The sequence below is a fragment of the Bison bison genome, unplaced genomic scaffold (genome assembly GCF_000754665.1).
Source record: "Bison bison bison isolate TAMUID 2011002044 unplaced genomic scaffold, Bison_UMD1.0 scf7180017864383, whole genome shotgun sequence".
NCBI classification, from domain to species: Eukaryota; Metazoa; Chordata; class Mammalia; order Artiodactyla; family Bovidae; genus Bison; species Bison bison.
The window spans coordinates 919,332-947,069 of NW_011494955.1; the positions used below are offsets into that span (position 1 = coordinate 919,332).

The following is a 27,738-nucleotide window of genomic DNA, read 5'->3' on the forward strand; positions in this document are numbered from 1 at the left end:
CAACCCACTCCAGTGTTCTTGCCTGGAGAATCCCAGGGACGGGGGAGCCTGATGGGCTGCCATCTATGGGGTTGCACAGAGTCGGACACGACTGAAGCAACTTAGCAGCAGCAGCAGTCTTTCAAGGTCCCTCACAGTGCTCAGAATAGTGACCGGGACAGTTTGGGCAAGATGTATCCTGAATTGGGTTCATGAAAAAGATGGGCAGAAGCTTGGAAAGAAATCACTGCATACTGCATGTGGTGGAGGCCATTGTCACATCTGGGGTGACACTGAAGACCATGGGTGGCTTGCTGGTTTGGTGCCCCTGTCACTTTGCACAGCATCACAAAAGGGAACGTGTTTGCAAGGAGATATGAACCGGGGAGGGTGGAGCTGGAGGCCCAGTGAAGATGTAGACACCAGAGTAGGTAGTTCATGGTTGTGACACAGTTGGTGGTGTGCATATTAGGAAGTGCAGAAGAGAAGCCAGTGCATCTGTTTGGTGTAGTGTAAGCACTCGTCAAAGGCCTGGCAGCTGTGTGTCCTTGTGGAAGCTATTCAGCTGAGATGCAGACCCGTCCCTCCACAAATTTGAAGAATAATTACAGATTCTGAGCCCAGGGAAGTTTGCATAGATAAATGGGATCATTCACATTAAAATTATGAATGTTTGTTCCCACTGAAAAGAAAGGTGTGTCCATTAGCATGGGGCTGTGGTATGACTAGGGCTGTTGTGGGGAGGGAGACAGGACATGTATGTGGTGTTCTTTGAGTCTCCAGTTGGATAGGGTGGACATGGGGTACAGAGACAAGACTTCAGTAAATGTGAAGAAATTATGATCTAAAGATTGGAACAGTCACTAGCTGAGGCCAGGGCAAGAAGGTAGTCCTTGACTGATTAGGCCTTATGATAAAGATGAAAAATCAGCCGCGTGAGTAGGTATAGTTGAATTGGACTGGTTGGGCAGGCGATGTTCAGCGAGCAAGAGAACAGCCATTCACTGTGGCCGGATTACACATCGGTGTTTCTCAGTGAGTTGGGCACAGACTCTGCAGGCAAGAGAGCCTTTTCTGGATGTACAAAAGCAGTGCTTTCCTTCTTGCTCATCTGCACTAGGCGTGCCCAGTGTCTCCCTTCCAGATACCCAGTCAGGGTGCCTTTTTTTTTTTTTTTTTTTAAGGCAAGGCTTTGTTGGCACTTAAGCTGCAGCACCAGAGAATAAAAACATGTAACAGGTTTCCTTTGCTTGGTCTCAGAGGGGCCCTTTCTGACATTTTTATTGTCCTTGAGCAAAGCTTGCAAAATGAATTCAAACTTTTTTTTTCCTTCTTTTTTTTGACTGGGAGAAGGGGCTTGCTGCGTCGTATTTCCTGGAATACCCATTGAACCCCGCCGCATGGCAGCCGCAAACATAGGAAATCCTAGTCACTGAACCACCAGGGAGTTCCCCCAAATAGCTACCACTTCAGGCTGTATGCATTTCAAGAGCAATTGTTCAGTCTCTAAGTGGTGTCAAAGTTTTTGACCCCATGGACTGTGGCATGCCAGGCTTTCCTGTCCTTCACCATCTCCTGGAGCTTGCTCGAACTCATGTCCATCAAGTCGGTGATGCTATCCAACCATCTCATCCTCTGTCATCTTCTGCTTTCAATCTTTCTCAGCATCAGGAATCTTTTCCAGTGAGTTGACTTTTCGCATAAGGTGGCCAAAGTATTGGAGCTTCAGCTTCAGTATCAGTCCTTCCAGTGAATACTCAGGGTTGATTTCAAGATCAATAGGATAATGTTTGTTTGCTTCCAGTTACCAGCGGCGGATGTCAGCTTGGGTTGGCTTTAAGGAATGAGGCCATGTGCAGACACTTCAGTGGTCAATAGCATTAAAGACAAATGGTCTTAAGCCCTTCCTCTGGTCCAGAATCTTCTACCCGCCTAAGAAGGATGAAGCCCTTCCCCCACACAGGCAGTTTCTCAGTGCTCCTCCCCTCAGCAGTTTAGCTTTTCTTGTTGGTCTTCTAGTGTGGGGTGCCATTGACACTACATTTTCCAGAAGACCATGTGTTATGACAGCGTTCAACCCATGAAAATGCAGAGTCTGGACATTGCTTGGAGGCCAAGTATCGGCAGTAGACGTCTGGTCTCTTCTTGGCAGGCGTTTTGATTGCTGTAGAGATTGTGGAACTGGTTGAAAGTCTTTGTGTCTCATGTTCGTGCATGTCTGCTGCAGAGTAAAGTGACTCCGTTACATGTATATATATTCTTTTTCTTTTCTTTTCCCTTATGGTGCATCAGAAGATACACAATATAGTTCTCTGTGCTATAGAGTAGGACCTTGTGCTTTATTCATCCCATATGTACTAGTTTGCACTCCCAATCTTTCCCTTGCTCAGCTGCCTCCCACTTGGAAATCTAAGTCTGTTCTCTGTGTCTGTGAGTCTGTTTCTTAGATGTATTCATTTATGTGATATTTTAGATTCCATATATAAATGAAACATGGTGTTTTTCTTTCTACTTCTGACTTGCTTTACTTAGGATGATGATGTCTTAAGTCCATGCATGTTGCAGCAAATGGCATTATGTAATTGTTTTTATGAACTCAGTAATGTTCTATAGTATACATGTACCCTATTGTCTTTATGCCTTCATCTGTTAATGGATATTTAGGTTATTTCCATGTTTTGGCTTTGAAATTTTTTCTTCCTGTTTTTTCTGCAGTTTTATAATGTCTTTTGATGTACAAAAGTTTTTTAGTTTTTTCTTTTTTTCCTCCAACTTTCTTGAGGTTCAGTTGACACATTATATGATGTAATTTAAGGTATAAAGTGGTAATTGTTCTTTTTTTTTTCAAGTCCAGTTTGTCTGTTTTTTATTTTGTCGATTTTGCCTTTATTGTCATAGGCAAGAATTTGTCTGAATTCAACATTTTGAAAGTTTTCCCTTTTTTTTCCCATAAGAATTTTGTAATTTTAGCTCTTACATTTTAGTCTTCAATATATTTAGAATGCCTTTTTGTATATGGTATAAGACTCTTAACTTCATTCTTGTACATGTGGCTATCCAGTTTTTCCAACATTATTTGGTAAAAAGCCTCTCTTTATTGAATGGTAATGGTCTTACTGTCAGTAATTATTGGATCATATATATGAGGGTTGATATTTACAATCTGAAGTCTCCATTCTATTTCACTGGAGTGGATATATGTCTTTATGCTATTAGCATGCTGTTTTGATTACTATAACTTTGTAATATGGTGTGAAATAAGCCTTAGGTGCCTTTCATGAATCCCACTTGGTCATGATGTATAATCATGTTTATATAGTTTTCAAATCAATTTACTGACGCTTTGTGGTTTGCATTTATGTTCATCAGAGATACTAGCGTATACTTTTTCTTTACGTTTTTGGTTTGGTATTAGAGTAATGTTGGCCTCACAGAATTAGATAGGAAGCAGTCTCTCTGCTGCTGTCTTCTGAAAGGAGTTGTAGAGAATTGTATCTTCCTGAAATGTTTGTCATATTTCACCAGTTAACCAATCTGGGCCAATTACATTCTGTTTTGGAAGGTTATTCCTTATTGATTCAGTTACATTAACAGATGTATACATATTTAGATTGTGAATTGTTGTGTGGGTTGTGATAGACTGTATATTTCAAAAAATTAATCTATTTCATTTAGATTATCACATTTATGGTCTTGGAAATGCCCATATATTTCATTATGCGTTTAATGTGCATTGTCTCTATAGTGGTTTTTCCTCTTTCTTTTTTTCATTCTTTCTTCTTCTTTTTTTGGCTGTGCTTCGAGGCATGTGAAATCTTCATTTCCAAAGCAGGGATCAAACTGTCCCCTGCAGTGGAAGTACAGAGGCTTTACCACTGGAACACTGAGGAAGTCCTCTTTTATTTTTGATACTAATAATTTATGCCCTGTCTTGTTTTTGTGATTAACCTGACTAGAATCTTTTTTATTTTATCGGTCATTTTAAGGAACCAACTTTGGCTTTGTTGATTTTTATCTTGATTTTTAAAAATTATTTTTTCCTTTGGATTTTATTTTCTCTTTTTCTAGTTTCCTAAAGTGATTGCTTTTAGATCTTAATTCTTTCTGACATAACATTCAGTGCTATAAATTGCCCTATAACCACTGCTTTCACCATATGCATATTATTTTGAGAAGTGCTGTGTTTATTTCAAGATACTTAAAATCTTACCTTGAGATTTCTTCTTTGATCCATGTTTTCTTTGGGTTGTTTAATTTCTTCTCATTGTGCGATTTGCCAGTTATCTTTCTGTAACTGGTTCTAGTGTAATTCCACCATACTCTGAGAACAGACATTTTCTGATTTCTGTTGTTTCAGACTTGTTAAGGTGTGTTTTTTTGGCCCATGGTGTGCTCGTCTTGTAAGTTTTCCATGTCAGCTTAAGATTATTCTGCTGTTGGATGGAGTAGACCAGTAGTCTGTAGAAGTCCATATATCCAGTTGGCTGTGCTGGGTCTTCATTGCTGTGCAGGCTTTCCTCTAGTTGCAGCAGGAGGGGGTACTCTCTAGCTGTGATGCATGGACTTCTCATTGCGGTGGCTTTTCTTGTTCAGAGTACAGGCTCTCAAGTGTTCAGGCTTCAGGAGTTGTGGCTCCTAGGCTCTAGAACACAGGCTGTGTAGTTGTGGCACACGGACTTAGTTGCACTGTGGCACGTGGGATCTTCCCAGACCAGGGATTGAACCTGTGTCTCCTGCATTGGCTGATGGATTCTTTACCACTGAGCCACCAGGGAAGCCTCTGGTAGATATTAATATAGTTAATAGTACTTTTTATTGTTTTGAGTTCTGTTAATCTCTATCGTTTTTCTTTAATGCATATTCAGGTTTTATTTAAAGTGCATTTTGTTGTTTTAAATTTCATTTACTTAAAGATTTATTTTGGCTGTTTGGTCTTCTTTGTGGTGTACAGGCTCTGGAGTGTGCAGAGTTAGTAGTTGCGGAATGTGGGCTTAGTTGCTCTGTGGCATGTGGGATTTTAGGTTCCTGACCATGGATTGAAACAGTGTCCCCTGAATTGCAACGCTGATTCTTTACCACTGGACCCCCAGGGGAGTCCTAAAGCGGGTTTCTTAGACAACATATGGTTGAGTCCTGTTTCTGAATCCACCCTGATAATCTCTCTTTTAATTGGTACACTGAGACTATCAATATTTAGTATATTGATAAATACTTAACGTGTTTGTTACCATTTTCTAAAATTGCCCTTGTTCTGCATTCCTGTGTTAGTCTACCACTCCTTCTTTTTTGGTGTTAATTGAGCATTTTGTATGATTTTATTATCTCTCCTTTGTTAGCTTACCAGCTATATTTGCTTCTCTCCATTTTAAAATTTAGTGGTTCTAAATTTGTGTTATGTATTAACAACTGATTTAAGATCACTTCCATATAATCCTATATGATTTCATGGGTAGTTTGAATAAATATATATTTGTGTCTTGTGGAATCTTAGTTCCCCTACCAGGGATTGAACCTGGGCTTCTGGCAGTGAAAAATGTGGGATTGTAACCACTGGGCCACCAGGGAATTCCTATGTAATTTAAAAATATCCTGAGGTGAGGTTCCATGGTTGCCTACTGGATAGGATTCCATTTTTTCGTTACTGTGGACCAGTTCACCCCAGCTGTTATCTGTTAGATATGAAAAGATATTTTTCGAAAGGAGACATGCTAATGGGAACCTTGTACATAAAAAAATGCTCAATATTACAAATGGTAGGGGAAATGCAAGTCAAAATGACAGAAACTACATCATACGTTATAATGTCTGTTATGAAAAACACAAGAAATAATGTTGGTAAAGATGTGGTGAAAAGGAACCCCTTGTGCATTTCGTGTTGATCCTTTGTTAAAATTCCAATCTCTCTGCTTATATTTTCCTTGTAGTTTCAATGCTGTCTGCCCTATCCATTAGTAGACATTAATTAGCTTATTAATCATAATTGTTTAAAATTATCAACATGATCATTCCAGTATATCTGTAGTATTTGATTGTAGTTTTGAAGCTTTGTCTCTTCAAGCTCTGTTTTATGGGACACTGCAGAGCTTCAGTAGGCTCAATAGTTGCAAAAGAGTTATATCAGTTAGATTCTGCCAGAGCAGTTATGTTTATGTGGGGAGATGAAGTCTTAAAAAGTTTGTACTCCATCCACCATACATCCTTTCCTCTGGTTCCAATAGAGATTATTTATTCATTTACTCATTTTAACTTCTTATTTTATATTATAGTTTGGTTGATTTACAACGTTGTGTTAGTTTCAGGACTTTTTTTTAGTATTTAAAGATTATTTAAATGTTTTATTTGTAGTATTTGATGTCATGTATTGTGTACTGAGTTCCTCTGAGCCACTGTTACTGTTCTTTTGTCCTAACTCTGTTAGGACTTGCATCATTTTGACTCTTGTAACTGGGAATGGAGAGTCCTTGGGCCTTATGGAATGGACATGACTCTGGTCTCTGCAAAAGAGCTTGGAGATTCTCTGGGCCCAGATGAATGTCAGGTGGGGAGGGACTTGTTATAGGTCTTTGTTCGTCATACCAGGAACATATGACTTCCATCCTTTGACTAGTGTTGTGGTGCTATTGCCAGTGGCTACAAATGACTTCTCTTGTCTTTCTCTATTCTTGACATTCTGCCAACTTGTCATTTCTACTACTTTACATTCTTAGTCTGACTCCAGCCTAGGATTCATCTCCTACCACCTGTGTAAACCTCATGTGGTCTTCACATTGTTTTCCCTCTGTTACTTGGTGGCAAAATTGTTTATGTCCTCAAACATGATGTATGCTTTACTGTTTGTTGAACTCCAGCTGCATGTTGCAGCCAGATTTTCAGTGGCATGGATGAACAGTATACTTCTCCACAGTGTCACAGGTCACCAGAGGATGTAGTCCTGGTAAACCCATTGAGAGAGGAGTGCCTTTCACCTTGGGTCACATCCAATCCTTGTGTCCTGGACATGGAGTGAGCACCTGCTTCCTCAGTTTGACCCCGGCTTCATATGCTGGACGTGATTCCATGGACCTGTGTACGCTTTCTGCTCCCAGCTTGTCCCCACTGCTTCTTTCATGTGGCAAATATACAGTTGTCGTGATATCATTCCCTCCAATAAAGTCAACCAGAACTTCACCATCACTTGTTTGTTTTCAGGTTCTTGGCGTGGAGTCCAGGATAAAGAGACACCATCTGAAGAAATCAAGCCTGCAGGGGTGTTACAGTTTCGCACTCCCAGGGCAGGTTTGTCTCCTGAGAAAACCCAACCCTGTGCGATGTGCATCCCAGTCTTGAGAGACATTTTGCACTTGGCTGAAGAGCAAGGAACAAATGGGGAGCAGAAAGCATACACATGTGCGGCCTGTGGGAAGGCGTTCTATTTCACTGCTAACATTCAGCAGCACCAGAAGCAGCACGTTAGAGAGAATCCTTTCCTATGTAATACTGAGCGACCCTCATTTTTAAAGACCTGCACAGTTCACTCAGCAGGGAATTTCTCTACCTACATGGAGATTGGGAATGACTTCATGGCCAGCATGGGAGTTCAGCCACAGGCCACTAATACTGGGAAGAAACTGAACAACAGTACCGAGTGTGAGGTTGTTTTTCACAGTGGAGAAAGTCATCACAGTTTGGGAGAAGGTAAGATAGTTTCCAGCCACACAGACATTCTTGTAGAGCATGAGAGAGTCCTCATTAGTGAGGCAGTTTGTGAGGTAAACAAATGTGAGAAAGCTGGCACCCAAAGAAGTAACCTCATTCAGCATGTGCAAGTTCACACTGGAGAAAAGTCTTACCAATGCAGCCGATGTGAAGAATTTTTTAGCCACAAATCCCAAATCCTTTCACATCAGAGCTTTAATTGTGGAGGAATGCTTTATGACTGCAGTGAATGTGGGAAATCCTTTAGCCGAAGGAAATACCTCATTTCCCATAGGAGAATCCACACTGGAGAAAAACCTTATGAGTGCAAGGAATGTAATAAATCCTTCAGACGAAAGGGGAACTTAATTGAACATCAGAGAGTTCACACTAGAGAAAAACCTTATCAGTGCAAACAGTGTGGAAAATTTTTTGCCCGCAAATCCATTTTCCTTGCACATGAAAGAATTCACACTGGAGAAAACCCTTATGAGTGCAACAAATGTGGGAAAGCTCTTACTACTATCTCTAGTTTCTATTATCATCTGAGAGTTCACACGGGAGAACGGCCTTATGAGTGCAATGAATGTGGGAAATCTTTCACTACTTTGTCAACTCTTTCTAATCATCAGAGAGTTCACAGTGGAGAAAGACCTTTTAAGTGTAGTGAATGTGAAAAATTCTTTAGCCGAAAGGAACATCTCAGTGCCCATATGAATGTTCACACTGGAGAAAAGCCTTATGAGTGCAATAAATGTGGGAAATCTTTTACGAGTAGGTCAAACCTTTGTAATCATTGGAGAGTTCACATTGGAGAAAGGCCTTTTAAGTGCAGTGAATGTGGGAAATGTTTTACTAGTAGCTCAAGCTTTCTTCGTCATCAGCGAGTTCACACTGGAGAAAGGCCTTACGAATGCAGTGAATGTGGAAAATCTTTTGTTGCTTCGAGTGGCCTCCGGTATCATCAGAGAGTTCACAATGGAGAAAGACCTTATGAGTGCAGTGAATGTGGGAAAAATTTTACTGCTAGGTCGACCCTTCGTGATCATCAAAGAGTTCACACTGGAGAAAAGCCTTATAAGTGCAGTGAATGTGGTAAGTATTTTACTAGTAGGTCGAGCCTTCTACGTCATCAGAGAGTTCACACAGAAGAAAGGCCTTATGAGTGCAGTCAGTGTGGGCGATCTTTTACTACTCAGACATACCTCTATGATCATCACAGAGTTCACATTGGAAAAGGCCTATGAGTGCAATGAATGTTGGGAAAACCTTTAAGAAAAGACAGTTCCTCCTCATCCATTGGAAAATCCACATTGGATAAAAGCCTTTTGAGTGCAAGGAATGTGTTAAATCTTTCATCTGTTGGTGCCAGTTGATTAAACAACAGAATTCACACTAGAGAAAGGGCTTTGTGAATATTGCAAATATTGCTGACAGTGATATTGAAGAAGTTTGAGGTGGTAACAGAGCATGAAGAACCTGTGCAGCAAATGGACTCTTTCTGAAGAGTAAACTGAGGCACAGAGACTGTATCATCTGTTTGTGATCTCCTTGGAATGAATAGGCATCTGGGATTCAATGCCAGGTTGCCAGGTTTAGGATTTAGGGAATCTGATCACTTCTCTCCTGCTCCCCAACCTCTTCTGCCCCCCAACACACCAGGTTTGAAGACTGAAAGAACACTTTGTCCATTGTGACCCCCCACCCTAGGAGCCCAGCTTATACCCCAGCCTCATGCTGATTGGACAGGATTGTCTTCTCTGCCATCCAGCATTGATGCCTTACATGTGAATGACCACATTATCTACCCAACTAAACCAATGCTTTGGTTCAATAATTATTATTTCCATTTGTGAAAGAAGGGGTGTCTAGTTCAGAGATTTAGAGGGACTTACACAGGAGCTCACTACTGCCACACCTTTCATGAGAGTAGTTGCTCTACGCTGCAAATGCTTCTCTAGAGCAGGGACTCCATTTCCTGTGTCCTGACCATGAGCTACACAGACCTGAAGCCTGGATTAACCCCAGGGACTCCAGCTTCATTTCCACCCATGCACATCTTTCACTAACAACCTCCCACTTGGAAGTTTCTCAGGGACAGCGGCATTAAGCCAGGGACTCTGGACTGGCTCATTGGTATTGCCCTAGGTTTGGAACTGGCTCTACCACCATAAGCAGTGATTGGTTTCCAAGGTTCTGTCTACCTTCTTTATGTAGCCACCTCAAGATGTCCTTGTTGCCCTGTTATATGATTGACCACTCGTTGTTCTGGGCGGTGGGAAAGACACTGAAGGCCTGAGAATGTCCAGTGTGTTCCTCACATGGCGTGGTCTCCAAGATTCTTCTTCCTTTACCCCTTTACCCATATTCTCACTTTTCCTCCCACCCCTCCAGAAAAATGTAGCTCAGAAGAATAATGGTTGTTTATTAATATGAACTTGCCCTCCCTCCCTGATAACCTAACTTAAAAACTAGCCCTGAATGCAGACTGACCTCTTCCATGAAGACTAAAACCTCTGTGTAAAAAAATCATTATGATTTTAGTTGCCTTTTTTCTCAGGACTTTTCTTCCCCTTCACTGTGCCATGTGGCTGTGGGATCTTAGTTTCCCTGTCCAGGAATCTAAAATGTGCCCTATGATATGGACATATGGAATCTTAGCCACTAGACTGCTGGGGAATTCCCTTTCACTGGATTCTTAATGTTAATTTTTGTTTTTCATGTGTCTGTTTTTCGCCTGTGTGTTCTATTTGGGAAAATTTCTATTCATATTTTGGCCTACTTTTGTTTTCTGAGATTTGTGTGTCTCTTTTTTTGACAAGAAGGAAAGCAAAGAAACATCAAAGACATCTGTTAGATTTCACTCATTCAGCAATAATGTGTGTGACTTTTTTTCTGCATGGAATAGTAATTCATAGTACTGAAAGTATATGTTCTAAAAGTTTATACTATGGGTAATATAATGGCCACATGCATTATACATGTTTTCAATAAATCTGTTTTATTCACATTTGTTACCTTAGTCTTAAGGCCAGACATTTAATTGCACAGTAAATCAAGCCCTGTTTTGTAGTGTTTGCCAGTTTCTTTGGTGTTAATATTCCCATCCTTGCCAGTGTCGAATCGTGAACATAATGTCACTGAAATGGAGTTGAAGAGAATTGCCAGTCGCCCACCATGTATTCTTTTTCCCCCTTAAAGGTCCAGTATCTGGAAAATATTGTAGGAATGTAGCTAATAAATCATACTAGAATGATTATTGATAGATTTTGCTGAATTGTTTTAAAAATCATTTCATTTAAATCGAGTTCATTTAAATTTTATGTATTTAAGATGTACATTGGACATACTTGTGTACATCCTTCAAACCAGTTTCCTCTTGCCATTTTAAATTTACCTTCAACATTATCATTACTGATGCAAGAGTATAGTCTACTTTAGTAATGACTATTTTCAAATATATATATATATAAATGGAATGACTGATGGACTCTTCCTGTATCTTATACCATTTATCATATTTATACACATGATCACTTTTTGTGTTTGTGTATCAGGATTTACCTAGTCGTTCTTAAGTTTTATAATATCAGATATCATGTTTTTCAATATGTAACTTCTTGGAGTGCATTTCTAAAATGAAGCTTTTTCATAACTCCAGTAACTAACACAAGAAAGGATTCTAAATATCAGTGTATATCAGCACAGCCTGGGACACAGTGTGACAGAGTTTGAATGCTCACACCCTTTGATGCAGCCTTGATCTACAAACTCATGTAGCATAGAACGAAGGACGTATGACAGAAGTGAGACCTTGTTGGAGAAATACAGTGGGACATGCTGACCCTGCACAGCAGATGTGGGTACAGAATTCACAAACACTCCAGGGAGATTTGGGGCCGGGCATGTGATACAGATGGCCCACGTTGTGGTGTGTGGGCCTCACACACTCTCACAGTTCTTGTGGATCCCGTGTAATAAGGTGAGTGCAGACAGGCTTGCAAAGAACAAGTTCTGACGTCACCACAAGTTTGATGGTGCACTGATCATGTTCAGTTGAGGGACTGGGTCACAAGTGTTATACAGGTGAAGATTCACACCTGTGAACAGGTTTGTTTCACGAGAACTTGGCGTTGGGTTTTACAGGCATTATGGGAGGTGTCATTCTTCAGCCCTTAGCATTTGGACTAAAGTTTGTCAAGGACGGGTCCCCAGAAGATGTTGGCACTTTCCTTCTGGTTATCTTGATAACTAATAATCATTTGGTGATTTACATTTTTCTGCTGGGTAGGAGGAGCAGTGGGGTGATGAGTGAAGTGGTTAGGAAGAACAGCTGGTGCAGAACAAGAAGACCTTAGGATTAAGAGGGAAGGCCAGTCCTGTGTGTAGGATATAGTTGATTAAGACTTGGGCCAGGGGATGTTCAGAGAGCTAAAGAACAGCTTATTTGGATGGCCTGATTATACATCGGTATTTTTCACCAAGTTGGGCACAGTCACAAACCACAGGCAAGAAAGCCTTTTCTGGGGGAACCACAAGTAGTGCTCTCCCCCTTGTCTACCCGCTCAGGCCTGCTCAGTATCTCTTCTGTATTCAGGGTCCTGGCTTCCCCCCACCCCGCCCTCAGACTAGGAAGAAAAACGAATAACAGATTCCCGTGCTGGCTCTTTGAGGGGCCCTGTCTGACGTTTTTAGTGTCCCTGGCCAAAGGTTACAAAATGACTTTTTCCCCTGGCTGCACAAAGGCATTTACTAGATGTTATTTTTTTGGACCAGCTCTTTAACCCAGACACATGGTGGGAAACACCAAGTCCTAATTACTGAACCACCAAGGAATTCCCCAAAATGGCTTTAACACTTCAGGCTGCATGCCTTTCAGAAGCATTAGGATAATATTCATTTGCTTCCAGTTTCCACTGGATGTCAACTTGGGTTGACTTTTAGGTGTCTGAGACCATTTGCAAACACTTCAGTGATTGGTATCATTAAAGACAAATGTTCTTAAGCCCTTCCCCCTGCCCTGGATCCTCTGCCTGCCTAAGGATTGAGCACCTCCGTCACAACAGGTAGTTTTTCAGCTCTCCTACCTCAGTGGTTTTCCTTTTCATCCCTCCAGTGTTGTTCAGTCACTCAGTCGTGTTCAAGTCTTTGCGACCCCATGGACTGCAGCACGCTAGGCTTCCTTGTCCTTCACCATCTGTCACGTCCACTGAGTCGGTGATGCCATCCAACCATCTCATCCTCTCGTCCCCTTATCCTCTTGCCTTCAATCTTTCTCAGCATCAGGGTCTTTTCTAATTAGTCGATTCTTTGCATCAGGTGGCCAAAGTATTGGAGCTTCAGCATCAGTCCTTCTAATGAATATTTAGGATTGACTGGTTGGATCTCCTTGCGGTCCAAGGGACTCTCAAGAGTCTTCTCCAAGACCACAGTTCAAAAGCATCAGTTCTTTGATGTTCAACCTTCTTTAGGGTCCAACTCTCACATCCATACATGACTACTGGAAAAACCATAGCTTTGACTAAGTTGCTCCAAAGCATGTGGGATTAGTTCCCTGATCATGGGTTGAACCAGTGTCCCCTGTATTGTAAGACAGATTCTTAACCACTGGGCCATCAGGTAAGTCCTAAAGTGGGTTTCTTGAAGACAACATACGGTTAAGTTCTGCTTCTGGATCCATTCTGAAATCTCTCTTTTAATTGATGTACTGAGACTATCCATGTTTAGTATATTGGTGTATACTTGGATTAATATTTAATACTGTATTGATAGTATACTTGGATTAATATCTAATATATTTCTTGCCATTTTCTAAAATTGCCCTTTGTTGAGGTCCTTTAATGGACTGGAACCTGGTGGTCCAGAGTCGACTGATAAGAAAGTAAAGGAGAGAAAGAGGCTGGTATTCCTTGGTTTACGCAGAAAGCCAATAAAGCCCCTGCACGGGGCTTGCTCTGTTCACAAAGGCCTCAGGCACCCTCTCGATGGGGTGAAGGTGCAGAGCGCCTTCTCAAGAGGGTCTTAGAAGCCCGGACAGTAAAGTGAACTCAGAGAGCCTCTGCGCTGCAGGGGATTAGCCTGAAAAAAGAGGGAGAGGGAGAGAGGGAGAGAAAGACACAGGGACCAGAGTTCTGATGGAGCAAAGGTGTTTTAATTAACATGGTGTGGATATATATACTATTTTACAAGGTAGTTATTCTCAGCAAAGATAAAGATTAAATTCCAGACTTACAAAAATAGGCGATCCATATTAAAGAGAGAGAGAGAGTTGTAAACAATCACTTTTACTGTATGGTTCACAAGAAGGAAGAGGGTACTTATCACCATATAGAAACACTAATGAAGGAAATGCCTGGATTCCTCAGCCCCCGGGAGAGGCTTGCCTCTCCTCTTAATTCCCGATTATTCAGGAATTATAAGGAACAGAGAATTCCTGACAGATCCGAAACAGCACACAGGAAGGCTCGTGTTAAATGCTTCCTGACAGTTCCCCCTATTTTATTATATTTGTAAAAAAGGTCTTGACCAAATGAGTTTTGTTAGTATTAACCAACTTTATAGAAAAGAGACGGTAAACAACAAATATAATTATCAAGATAATCACCAAAGTTACAGTTCCAGACCTGATACTGATAATTTGTTCAGCTAAAGTTTCCAAATTAGGGGAAGAGGGCAGATTTTTAGAAAAAGTTTTAAAGATTTTCTTTTGCAGTAATTGTACATTCAGAGAGGCATTATCATGTATATTTTGTAAATGAAATTTGATTTATTCCCAGTTACAGGCAGGTGCAGAGCACCTTCTCAAGAGGGTCTTAGAAGCCCGGGCAGGAAAGTGAACTCAGAGAGCCTCTGTGCTCCAGGGGGTCAGCCTGAAAAAGAAAGAGAGGGAGAAAGAAAGACACGGGGACCAGAGCTCTGATGGAGCAAAGGTGTTTTAACATGGTGTGGGCATATATACTGTCTTACAAGATAGTTATTCTCAGCAAAGATAAAGATTAAAATTCCAGACTTACAAAACATAGGCAATCCATATTAGAGAGAGAGTTGTAAACAATCACTTTTACTGTTTGGTTCACAAGAAGAAAGAGGGTACTTATCACCATAGTAGCTAGTAGCTCAGTCGTGTCCGACTCTTTGCGACCAGGCTCCTTCGTCCATGGGATTTTCCAGGCAAGAGTGCTGGAGTGGATTGCCATTTCCTTCTCCAGGGGATCTTCCCGACCCAGGAATCAAACCCGGGTCTCCCACATTGCAGGCAGACGCTTTACCGTCTGAGCCACCAGGGAAGCCCCTACTTATCACCGTATAGAAACACTAATGAAGGAAATGCCTGGATTCCTCAGCCCCCGGGAGAGGCTTGCCTCTCCTGTTAATTCCTCAGGAATTAATAAGGAACAGAATTCCTGACAGATCCAAAGCAGCACACAGGAAGCCTCGTGTTCAGTGCTTCCTGACAGCACTTGTTCTGTTTTTTCGTTCTCATTTTCTGGCTGTGCTGGGTCTTGGCTGCTGCCTGGACTCTCTGCTTGCAGAGAGAGCAGACTGCTCTCTAGTTGTGCAGGCTTCTCATTGCCGTGGCTCCCCTTGTGAAGCTTGCTTCTATGGTGCACTGACTTCAGTAGCTGCTGCTTCGGGGCTCTGAAGCACAGGCTCCGTAGTTGTGGTGCATGGACTTAGTTGCTCTGTGGCATGTGGGATCTTCTGGGATCAAGGATTGAACCCATGTCTCCTGCATTGATGGGCAGATTCTTTACCACTGAGCCACCAGGGAAAAAACCCTACCCTTATTCTCTGTTCCTTTCTTAATCTACTACTCTCTTTTTTGTGGTGTTAATCAAGCAGTTGTGTGATTTTACTTTCTCTCCTTTGTTAGCTCATCAGCTCTATTTGCTTCCATTTTTTAATTTAATTGTGCTAAAATTTGCATTATGTACTTACAAATGATATGAGTGCTTCCTTATGCTATATGGTTTCATGGGTAGTTTGAAAATATATATATTTCTATATAGTACACAGATACAATACGTATATATACACGTATGATCCTGTGGTTTTTAATTGAAAAGTATTCATGTATAAGTGGACCCAAGTATTTTAGAACCCGTGTTCCAGGTTTACCTGTACTGAATGATTATGCTTACATGTTGAATCTTTAAACCAACACCACCACCACCAATCAGATACAGACAAAGGATTAGTGATTGCCAGATCAAGGTAAGGAGTGTAGATGAAATGAGTGAAGGATGTCAGAAGTTAAACACTTCTAGTTTATAAGGTAAATCCTGAGGGTGTAGTGCACAGCCTAGTGACTCTAGTTAACAAGACTCTGTTTTATATTTAGAAGTTTCCTGAGAGCATTCCTGGTGGTCTAGTTAAGAATCTGCCTGCCAACGCAGGAACAGGGGTTCGCTCCCTGGTGCAAGCAGATCCCATGTGCTGTGGAGCAGCTAAGTTCATGCACTGCAACTGCGGAGTCTGCCTGTTGCAACTACTGAAGCATTCCTGCCTTAGAGCCTGTGCTCTGCAACAAGAAGACACTGCAGTAAGAAGCCCGCACATTTCAACTAGAGAGTAGCCCCTGTTTGCTGAACCTAGAGAAAGCCTGAGATTGCAATGACGAACAAGAGAAGCCATAAATAAATAAAGAAAAGAAAAAAGAAATTGCCAAAGGAGTAGATCGTAAAAGTTCTCCTCACACACACACACACAAAATGCAGTCAGAGTTTCTGAGTTCTGGAAGTACACTTCCTTACCCTATCACAGGTCCAGGAAGTGTGTTCCTGGTTAAAAAACAACAACAAAAAAAAAACGAAACCATTGACAGAGGAGTGAACTGTATAAGCCGCCTTTCACCTTCAGCCACCTCCAGTCCTGTCCTGCGTTTGGTGAGATCAGATGCTTCTCAGTTTTACCGCAACTAATTTCCAGAACACAGTCCTGTGGAGTGGTTCTTTCACTTGTCAGAATTCATGGCTGAATCCAAGGTTTTTAAAGTTTTCCCTGTTTTTTCCCCTAAGAATTGTGTAACTTCAGCTCTTACATTTTGACCTTTGATACATTTTGAATGCCTTTTTGTATGTGGTATTAGGTAGGACTCTAACTTCATTCTTGTACATGTGGCTATTCAGTTTTTACAACACTATTTGTTGATGAATCTATTGAATAGTAATGGTCAGTAATTATTGGATCATATATTATGAGGGTTGATCTTTATAATCTGAAGTCTATTTCACTGGAGTAGATATCTGTCTTTATGCTATTAGCATGCTGTTTTGGTTCCTATAACTTTTAATATGGTGTGAAATAAATGCTAGGTGCCTTTCATGAATCCCACATGGTCATGATATGTAATTCTGTTTGTATAATTTTTGAATCAGTTTACTGATGCTTTGTGATTTTGCCTTTATGTTCATGAGCGATATTGGTGTATATTTTTTCTGCATGTTTTTGGTTTGGTATTAGAGTAATGTTGGCCTCACAGAATTAGTTAGGAAGCAGTCCTTCTGTTTCTGTCTTCCGAAAGGAATTGTAGAGAATTGTATATCTTCCTAAAATGTTTGTCATATTTCACCAGTTAACCAATCTGGGCAAGTTGCATTCTGTTTTGGAAGATTACTCCTTATTGATTCAGTTACTTTAACAGATGTATACCTATTTAGATTGTGTATTGTTGTGTGGGTTTTGGTAGACTGTATTTTTCAAAAAACTGGTCCATTTCATTTAGGTTATCACATTTATTGTCTTGGAGATGCCTGTATATTTCATTATACCATTTAATGTCCATTCCGTGTGGTGGTTTTTCCTCTTTAATTCTTTCTCTTTGTCTCTCTTTTTTTTCTTTGGCTGTACCTCCAGGCATGTGAGATGTTTGTTTCCAAACCAGGGATCAAACTGTCCCCTGCAATGGAAGTACAGAGACTTTACCATTGGAACTGGGGAAGTCCTTTTTTATTTTTAATATTAGTAATTTATGTCTTATCTTGTTTTTGTGATTACCCTAATGAGAATATTTTTTATTTTATTGGTCATTTTAAGGAACCAGTTTACTTTGTTTGTCTTTGTTATTTTTCTTTGTTGATTTATTAAATGATATCTTTTCTTCCTCCTTTGGATTTAATTTTCTCTTTTTTCTAGTTTTCTAAGGTGATTGCCTTTAGATTTTTTTTTTTAATATATGCATTCAGTACTATAAATTGCTGTATAACCATTGCTTTCACTGCATACACATATTTTGAGAAGTGTTGTGTTTGTTTCGAGATTTAAAAATTTACCTTGAGATTTCTTGTTTGCTCCATGTTTTATTTGGGTTGTTTGACTTTTCCTTGTTCTGCGATTTTTCAGCTATCTTTCTGTTACTGGTTCTAGTGTGATTCCACCGTGATCTGAGAACAGACATTGTCTGATTTTTGTTGTTTCAAATTTGTTAAGGTGTGTTTTTCTGGCCCAGCATGTGCTCTGTTTTATAAATTTTCCATGTCAGCTTAAGACTACTCTGCTGTTAGATGGACTAGACTTGTAGTCTGTAGGTGTCCAGATACCCAGTTAACTGTGCTGGGTCTTCATTGCTGTTCAGGCTTTTCTCTAGTTGCAGCGACTGGGGGCTACTCGCCAGTTATGGTACACAGACTTCTGGTTTGGTGGCTTTTTTTTTGAGCACAGGCTCTCAAGCATTTGGTCTTTGGTAGTTGCGGCTCCTGGGCTCGAGAGCACAGTCAGGTAGTTGGGGCACATGGACTTAGTTGCCCTGTGGGTGTGCGGTCTTCCTGGACCCGGGACTGAACCTGTTTGTCCTACGGTGGCTCTTTACCACTGAGCCACCTGGGGAGCCTCCCGTTAGATATGAATATAGTTCCTAACATTTTTATTTTGAATTCTGTTAATCGCTCTCTAATGTTACATGCATGTTTTTATTTAAAGTGGGTTTTGTTGTTTTAAAATTTTATTTGTTCAAATATGTTTTTAGTCCATACTGGGTCTTCATTATGGTGCACAGGCTCTGGAGTGTGCAGAGTTGTTAATTGTGGCCTACAGGCTTAGTTGCTGTGGCATGTGGGTTCCTGACCATGGATTGAACCAGTGTCTCCTGTGTTGCACTTTGAATAGTTAACTGCTGGACCACCAGGGAAGTCCTATAGTATGTTTCTCAGAGACAACATATCGCTGAATCCTGTTTATGGATCCACCCTGATGATCTTTCTCTTAATTGGTACACTGAGACTGTCGATGTTTAGTATATTGATATAGTTTGATAAATATCTAATGTATTTTTTTATCATTTTATAAAATTATTCTTGTTCTTTGTTCCTGTGTTAGTCTACCATTCTTTTTTTTTTGTATTAATAGAGCATTTTGTATGATTTTGTTTTCTTTCCTTTCTTAACTTGCCACCATTTGCTTCTCTTCATTTTTTTATTTAGTTGTGCTAAAGTTTGTGTTATGTTTTCAGAATTGATTGAAGACCACTTCTATATAACATTATATGACTTTATGGATAGTTTGATATATATATATATAATATATATTTCCATCTTGTAATGTCTTAGTTCCCTGACTAGGGATCAGACCTGGGTCCCTGGCAGTAAAAGTGTGATGTCATAACTGCTGGCCCACCAAGGAATTCCTTAATAATTAAAAAAAAATCATAACTGAAGTTCCATGGTTGCTTAGTTCAATAGGACTCTAGGCTTTCATTGCCATGGACCAGTTTGAACAAGGTATTATCTGTTAGATCTGAAAAGATATTTTTCTTAATGAGTCATGCAAATAGGAACCTTGTATATAAAAAAAAAGTTCAGTATCACAAATGGTCAGAAAATGCCAATCAAAATGACTGAGATACTATGTCACACCTGTTCTAATGTCTGTTATGAAAAAGACAAGAAATAATGTTGGTTAAGATGTGGTGAAAAGAAACCCCTTGTGCACTCTTGGGAGGTGTGTACATTGTTGTCATCACTATGGAGTAGATCATGGAGAATCCTTACAACATTAAATAAGGAACTACAGTATGATCCAGCAATTCCAACTCTGTATTTATCCACAGGGAGTGAAATCACTGTATCAAAAAGGTATCTGTACCCCATGTTTATTGTTGCATTTTTAACACTATCCAAGTGATAGAAACAAGCTGAGTGTTCATTGATGGATGAATGGATAACAAATATCTGGAATATATAGAATATTATTCAGCCCTAAAAAAGAAGGCCGTTTTGCCATTTGCAACATTTGTGTTTGCTTTACTATTTCTTGAACACCAGCTACCTGTTCCACCCAGATGTTCAGATATACAGGATGTATGGTATACTTCTGCACAGGTCACCAGAGGATGTGGTCCTGGTAAAAGCCATTGACAGAGGAGTGAATTATACAGCATGCCTTTCACCTTGGGTCACATCCAGTCACATGTCGTATGCTTGGTGAGATCAGCTGCTTCCTCAATATGACTCCAACTTCATATCCTGAACACGATTCCGTGGACTTCTTTCATGTACCAAATGTAAAATTGTGATGGTGTCATTCACGCCAATAAAGTCAACCGGATCTTTACCATCACTTGTTTGTTTCAGGTTCTTGGCATGGAGTCCAGGATGAAGAGACACCATCTGAACAGAGCAAATCTGCAAGAGTGTCACAGTTTTGCACTCCCAGGGCATGTTTGTCACCTGAGAAGACCCAACCTTGTAAGATGTGCATCCCAGTCTTGAGAGACATTTTGCACTTGGCTGAAGAACAAGGAACAAATGGGGAGCAGAAAGTATACACATGTGGGGCATGTGGGAAAGAATTCTATTTTACTGCAAACATTCAACAGCACCAGAAGCAGCACGTTAGAGAGAATCGTTTCCTATGTAATACTGAGAGACCCTCATTTTTGAAGACCTGCACAGTGCACCCAGCAGGGAATTTCTCTACCTACATGGAGATTGGGAATGACTTCATGGCCAGCATGGGAGTTCAGTCACAGGCCACTAATACTGGGAAGAAACTGAACAACAGTACCGAGTGTGAGGTTGTTTTTCACAGTGGAGAAAGTCATCACAGTTTGGGAGAAAGTAAGATAGTTTCCAGCCACACAGACATTCTTGTAGCGCATGAGAGAGTCCTCATTAGTGAGGCAGTTTGTGAGGTAAACAAATGTGAGAAAGCTGGCACCCAAAGAAGTAACCTCATTCAGCATGTGCAAGTTCACACTGGAGAAAAGTCTTATAAATGCAGCCAATGTGGAAAATTTTTTGCCTATAAATCCAGTTGCCTTGCACATCAGAGAGTTCACACTGGAGAACGGCCTTATGAGTGCCCTGAATGCGGGAAATCTCTTGCTAATAGGTCAACCCTCTCTTATCACCTGAGACTTCACACTGGAGAAAAGCCTTTTAAGTGCAGTGAATGTGGGAAATCTTTTCCTGCTAGGTCAAGCCTTTGTCATCATCAGAGAGTTCACACTGGAGAAAAGCCTTGTGAGTGCAGTGAATGTGGTAAATTGTTCAGCCGGAATGAGCATCTCAGAGACCATAAGAACATTCACTCTGGAGAAAAGCCTTTTGGGTGCAATAAATGTGAGAAATCTTTCACTAGTAGCTCCAGTCTTCGTCATCATCAGAGAGTTCATGCTGAAGAAAGGTCTTATGAGTGCAATAAATGTTGGAAATCTTTTACCAGTAGGTCCGGCCTTCGTTATCATCAGAGAGTTCACACTGGAGAAAGGCCTTATGAGTGCAGTGAGTGTGCAAAATCATTCACAACTCAGTCAACCCTTTCTAATCATCAGAGAATTCACAGTGGAGAAAGACCTTTTAAGTGCAGTGCATGTGGCAAATTTTTTAGCCAAAAGGTACACCTTAGTACCCATATGAATGTTCACACTGGAGAAAAGCCTTATGAGTGCAATAAATGTGGGAAATCTTTTACAAGTAGGTCAAAACTTTGTACTCATTGGAAAGTTCACATTGGAGAAAGGCCTTTTAAGTGCAGTGAATGTGGGAAATGTTTTACTAGTACCTCAAGCCTTCTTTGTCATCAGAGAGTTCACAATGGAGAAAACCCTTATGAGTGCAGTGAATGTGGAATATCTTTTGTTGGTTCAAGTAGCCTCCGGTATCATCAGAGAGTTCACAATGGAGAAAAACCTTATGAGTGCAGTGAATGTGGGAAAAATTTTACTGCTCGGTGGACGCTTCGTGATCATCAGAGAGTTCACACTGGAGAAAGGCCTTATAAGTGCAGTGAATGTGGGAAGTATTTTTCTAATAGCTCGAGCCTTCTTCGTCATCATAGAGTTCACACTGGAGAAAGACCTTATAAGTGCACTGAATGTGGCCGATCTTTTACTACTCAAACACATCTCTATGATCATCACAGAGTTCACACTGGAAAAGGCCTATGAGTGCAGTGAATGTGGGAAACCTGTTAAGCAAAACAGTGCTTCTTCATCCATTGGAAAGTTCATACTAGAGAAAAGTCTCGTAAGTGCCAGGAATATGTTAAATCTTTCATCTGAAGGTGCTACATGGTTAAATAACAGCGAGGTCACACTGGAGAAACAGCTTTATGAATATTGCAAATATTTCTGGCAGTGATGTTGAAGAAGTTTGAGGTAGTAACAGTGGGAAGAACCTCTGGAGGAAATGGACCCTTTTTAGAGAGGAAACTGAGGCACAGAGATGCTGGATCACCTGTTAGTGATCTCCTTAGGATGGATAGGGATCTGGGATTCCATGCCAGGCTGCCTGGTATAGTTTTTGGTGAGTCTGCTCACCGTTCACCCCAGGTTTGGGGACTTGAAGAACATCTTGTCCATCCCGACCCTTCTGCCACCCCGCCACACACACACACACACACACACACACACACACACACACCACCCCAGGAGCCCTGCTTATACCCCAGCCTCACGCAGTGATTGGTTTCCAAGGTCCTGTCCATCTTCTTTATATACCACCTCAAGATGTCCCTGTTGCCCTGTTTTATGGTTGACCTGTTCACTGTTTGGGGCAGTGTGAGGTACACGGAAGGCCTGAGAATGTCCAGTGTGGCCCTCATATGGCATGGTCTCCAAGGCTCTTTTCCTTTACCCCTTTAACCATAGCCTCTCTTCTCCCGCCCCTCCAGAGAAATGTAACTTGTGATTATATGTAAGAACTTGTCCTCCTTCCCTGGGTCCACACTTGATCAACCTAGCTTAAAAGCTAACACTGAAATCAGGGTTGATTCTTCCCATGAAGACTAAAACCTCTATATAAAAAAATCATCATTATTTAATTGCATTTTTCTCAGGATTTTTTTTTTCTTGACTGTGCCACGTGCCTATGGAATCCCCCTGTCCAGAAATCTAAACTGTGCCCCATGATGTGGACATGTGGAATCCTCACCACTAGACTGCTGGCAAATTCCCTACTCAGGATTCTTGATGTTCAGTTTTTGTTCTTCATTTGTGTGTTTTTCACCTGTGTGTTCAGTTCGGTAAAATTTCAATTCATATTTTTGCCTATCTTTGTCTTCTGAGATTTGACAAGAAGGAAAGCAAAGAAACAACAAAGTTATCTGTTATATTTCACCAATAATATGAGTGACTTTTTTTCCTGCATGGAATTCTTGTTCAGAGTATTGGGAGTTTGTATTCTCAATGTTTATACTATTTGTAGTGTAATTGCCACATACATCATATGTTTTTGATAAGTCTGCTTTATTAACATATGTTACCTATCCTTAAGTTCAGACATTTAATTACACTGTAATTAAATCAAGCCCCGTTTTGTAGTGTTTGCTAATTTCCCTGGTGTAAATGTTCATACCATTACCAGTGTCAAATTGTGAACATAATGTCACTGAAATGAAGTTGGGAAGCATTGCCAGTAGCTCACCATTGTATGGTTTTTCCCCTTTACAGTCCCAGTAGCCGCAAAATATTTTAGGAATGTAGCTAGTAAACCATAGTAAAATGATTATGGACAGTTTTTGCTAAATTGTTTTTTAAATAGTTTATTGAATGTATATTTGATTTAAGTTTTACATATTTAGAATGTACATTTAGACATACTTGTGTACATCCTTCAAACCAGTTTTCTTCTGCCATTTAAAATTTATCTTCAACATTGTAATCACTGACTGGTTCAAGAGTATATTCTATTTTAGTAATCAGTGAGTCAGTCAGTTCAGTTGCTCAGTCGTGTCCGACTCTTTGCGACCCCATGAACAGTGTCAGACTTTATTTTGGGGGGCTCCAAAATCACTGCAGATGGTGACTGCAGCCATGAAATTAAAAGACGCTTACTCCTTGGAAGGAAAGTTATGACCAACCTAGATAGCATATTCAAAAGCAGAGACATTACTTTGCCAACAAAGGTCTGTCTAGTCAAGGCTATGGTTTTTCCAGTGGTCATGTATGGATGTGAGAGTTGGACTGTGAAGAAAGCTGAGCGCCGAAGAATTGATGCTTTTGAACTGGACTTTTGAGAAGACTCTTGAGAGTCCCTTGGACTGTAAAGAGATCCAACCAGTCCATTCTGAAGGAGATCAGCCCTGAGTGTTCTTTGGAAGGAATGATGCTAAAGCTGAAACTCCAGTACTTTGGCCACCTCATGTGAAGAGTTGACTCATTGGAAAAGACCCTGATGCTGGAAGGGATTGGGGGCAGGAGGACTAGGGGACAGCAGAGGATGAGATGGCTAGATGGCACCACCGACTCGATGGATGTGAGTTTGAGTGAACTCCGGGAGTTGGTGATGGACAGGGAGGCCTGGCGTGCTGCAGTTCATGGGGTCGCGAAGAGTTGGACACGACTGAGCGACTGAACTGAACTGAACTGATCATGATTTACTTAGTCATGTTTAAGCTTTATAATCGCAGGTATCATGTCTTTCGATTCATAACTTGTTAGAATGCATTTCTAAAATAAAAGAAGCCTTTTCGTAACTCCAGGAAGTAGCAGCAGAAGAATTTTAAACATCAGTGTATCAGCACAACCTGGGATACAGTGTGGCTGAGTTGGAATGCTCGCACCCCTCGATGCAGCCTTGATCTGCTAACTCATGTGCCATAGCACAACGGATGTGTGACAGAAGGGAGGCCTTGCTGGGGAAATACAGTGGGACATGCTGACCCCACACAGCAGGTGTGGGTACAGAATTCACAAACACTCCAAGGAGATTTGGGGGCCAGCCATGTGATACAGATGCGCCACATTGTGGTGTGTGGGCCACACACACTCACACAGTTCTTGTGGATCCCGTGTGATAGATAAGGTGAGTGCAGACAGGCTTGCAAAGAACAAGCTCTCCCACATCACTGCAATTTTGATGATGCACTGATGGTGTTTAGTTGAAGGACTGGGTCACAAGTGTTATACAGGTGAAGATTCACACCTGTGAGCAGCTTTGTTTCACAAGAACTTGGGGTTGGGTTTTACAGGCATTATGGGAGGCATCATTCTTCAGCCCTTAGCATTTGGACTAAAGTTTGTCAAGGATGGGTCCCCAGAAAGATGTTGGCACTTTCCTGCTGGTTATATTCCTAATTAATAATCATTTGTAGAGTTATGTTTTTCTACTGGGTAGGAGGAGCAGTGGGGTGATGGGTGAGGGCATTAGGAAGAAGAGTTTTGGAGATAGGGAGAGAGCCACAGTGGTGACTCCTAGTCCTTCAGGGTCACTCAAAACACTCGGGATAGTCACCAGGAGAGTGGACACAAGCACATCTTGAATTAGGTTCATGAGAAAGATGGGCGGCATATGGTTGTGGGCAGTGTCGTGTCTCCAGGGACACTGAAGACAGTGTGGGGCGAGCATGTTTGTTGCTGCTGTCCCTTTGAACAACTTCAGAAAAGGGAAGGTGTCTGCTATGAAATGCAAACTGGGTGCCGTGGAGCTGGAGTCCCTGGTGGAGATGCAGACAGCGGTGTGGGTAGTTCATGGCTGTGCCACAGCTGATGGAGTCCACGCAGGGAAGTGCAGAAGAGAAGCAGTACACCTGTGCAGTGTAGAGGACGCCCTCATCAGAGGCTGGCATCTGGGTGCCCTTGTGGGAACTCCTTAACCTAAGGTGCAGACCCCTCTCTCCACAAATTGGAAGAACAATAAATTCTGAGCACAGGGCAGTTCAGGTAGATAAATGGGGTCATTCACATGACAGCCATCAATATTTGTTCCCAGTGAAAAGAAAGGGATGTCCATCAGCATGGGGTTGTGGTATGACTAGGGCTCTTTTGGGGAGGGAGACAGAGGGTGTCAGGATGCCCAAGATGTTCTTTGAGTTCCAGAGTGGATTGGATAGGACAAGGAATGCAGTGATCAGACTCCCTATGGCCTGAACCGGGTAACCTGGCATGGATTCCCAGATTCTCTTCCGTTGCTGGGGGATCACAAGTAGCAGACAGTCGCTCGCTGTGCCTGTTCCTCACTAGAAGTGGTCCGTTTCGTGCATGACTGACATTTGCATCCTACTACCTTACCACCTCACACTCCTCCAACCCCATTCCTCTCTGTGACCTTTCTGTCTCCTCCATCTAACACCCTCACGCCTCCCCTGGTGCTCCAGTGGTGGCGGCAAGCCTCCTTGACTGTTGGAGACACAGTGGGATAGGTTGGAGGAGCCTGGACTCTGTTTAGTAGGAGTGAGTGTGTTCCCTCCTGGCCGGGAAGCCATGCAGAATGAGGTCTGCTTCAGCAGCTGCTGCTGTCCGATGAGCAGGCTCACTAGACACCCCAGCCATAGAGAAGTGCTCTCGCTCCGCAAATTCCATGACCCAGCATGTTGCTGCACCTGGGGCAGTCCCCACCCCAGCATACCCGCAGAGAGACCCCCCTGGCCCCGCCTCCTCCCTGCCCAGTGGTGCCACAGCAGGGTGCGAGTGCGGAGGCTGGCGATGCTGATCAGCTCTGAGAGACCAGGTGGTCTAGTCCTAGGGGCAAGATAATATAATTGCGCATCCCAAAGACCAAAGAAAGGGCCTGGAGACATCAATGGTTGAATGGTTTGGGGGTCTTAACTCAGCCAAAGCAAGGTCCAGGAGAGACAGCCCTGTGGTCCAGACATAGCAAGCAGGATGTGGTAGCAGTGTTTTACTCCAGAGATTACCGGGTTTGGAGAGGATTGTGACGCAACTGGTTCATGAGTTCGAGAAACCAGCAGAGGAGTATGCCGTTCACAGCCTCCTTGTTACACTGTCAACGTCAAGTTATTATCCAAAGATTAGAACAATCACACACGGGCCATGTCAAGAGGGTGGTCATTACTGATTAGGGCTTAGCATTGAGCGGGAAGGTCCTTCACGTGAGGAGGGACTAGTTGAATAAGACTAACTGGGCCGAGGGATGTTCAGAGAGCTCGTTTGGGTGGCCTGATTATACATCAGTGTTTCTTGTTTTCTTCAGATCAGTGAGAAAAACGAGCAACAGTTTCCCTCGCTTGCTCCCTGAGGGGACCTGTCGGACATTTTTAGTGTCCTGACCAAAGCTAACAAAATGACGTTCTCCCCCGGCGGCACACAGGCTCTTGGTGGATCTTCGTTTGGACCAGCGGTTGAACCCAGACCCATGGCTGAGAACACACCAATTGCTAAACATTGAACCACCAGGGAATTCCGTAAAATAACACTTAAGGCTGCATGGCTTTCAACAGAAACAGGATAATGTTTATTTGCTTCCAGTTCCTGCTGGATGTCGGCTTGAGTTGGCTTTAAGGAGTCTGGTGTATGTATGCTGAGTCGCTTCAGTCCTGTCCGACTCTCTGTGACCCTGTGGACTGTAGCCCTCCAGGCTCCTCTGTCTATGGGATTCTCCAGACAAGAATACTGGAGTGGGGAGCCATTCCCTTCTCCAGGGTGTCTTCCGGACCCAGGGATCGAACCTGAGTCTCCTACAACTTCTGCATTTTTTAACCACTGAGCCACTGGGGAAGTAACCTGAGACCCTGTGGAAACACCTCAGTGATCAGAAGCACTCAAGACAAATTCTCTTAAGCCCTTCCTCCCTCATTGGATCCTCCGCCCACCTAAGAAGGATGAAACCCCTCCCCACAACAGGTAGGATTTCGGCGATCCTCCCCTAGCGGTTTCGCTTTTCTTCCCAGTTTTCCTGTGTGTGGGGTGGG

The 27,738-nt window shown here is 41.9% G+C and overlaps 1 protein-coding gene across 3 annotated transcripts in view; it reads left to right on the forward strand.

The window, feature by feature from the left end:
- The window catches only part of LOC105001411 (zinc finger protein OZF-like), a 41,367-nt gene extending 17,573 nt beyond the window's left edge, over positions 1-23,794 (forward strand). Inside the window, exon 3 of one of the 3 annotated variants that reach the window (XM_010857661.1) lies at positions 20,220-23,794. In XM_010857661.1, coding sequence (XP_010855963.1) covers positions 20,220-22,036 — 1,817 coding nt within the window. In that variant the 3' untranslated portion in view covers positions 22,037-23,794. Of the gene's footprint in view, positions 1-7,167; positions 12,822-20,219 lie in introns of those variants that run through there. The other 2 variants (XM_010857662.1, XM_010857663.1) reach the window with 2 other exon arrangements.
- Positions 23,795-27,738: the final 3,944 nt, after the last annotated feature.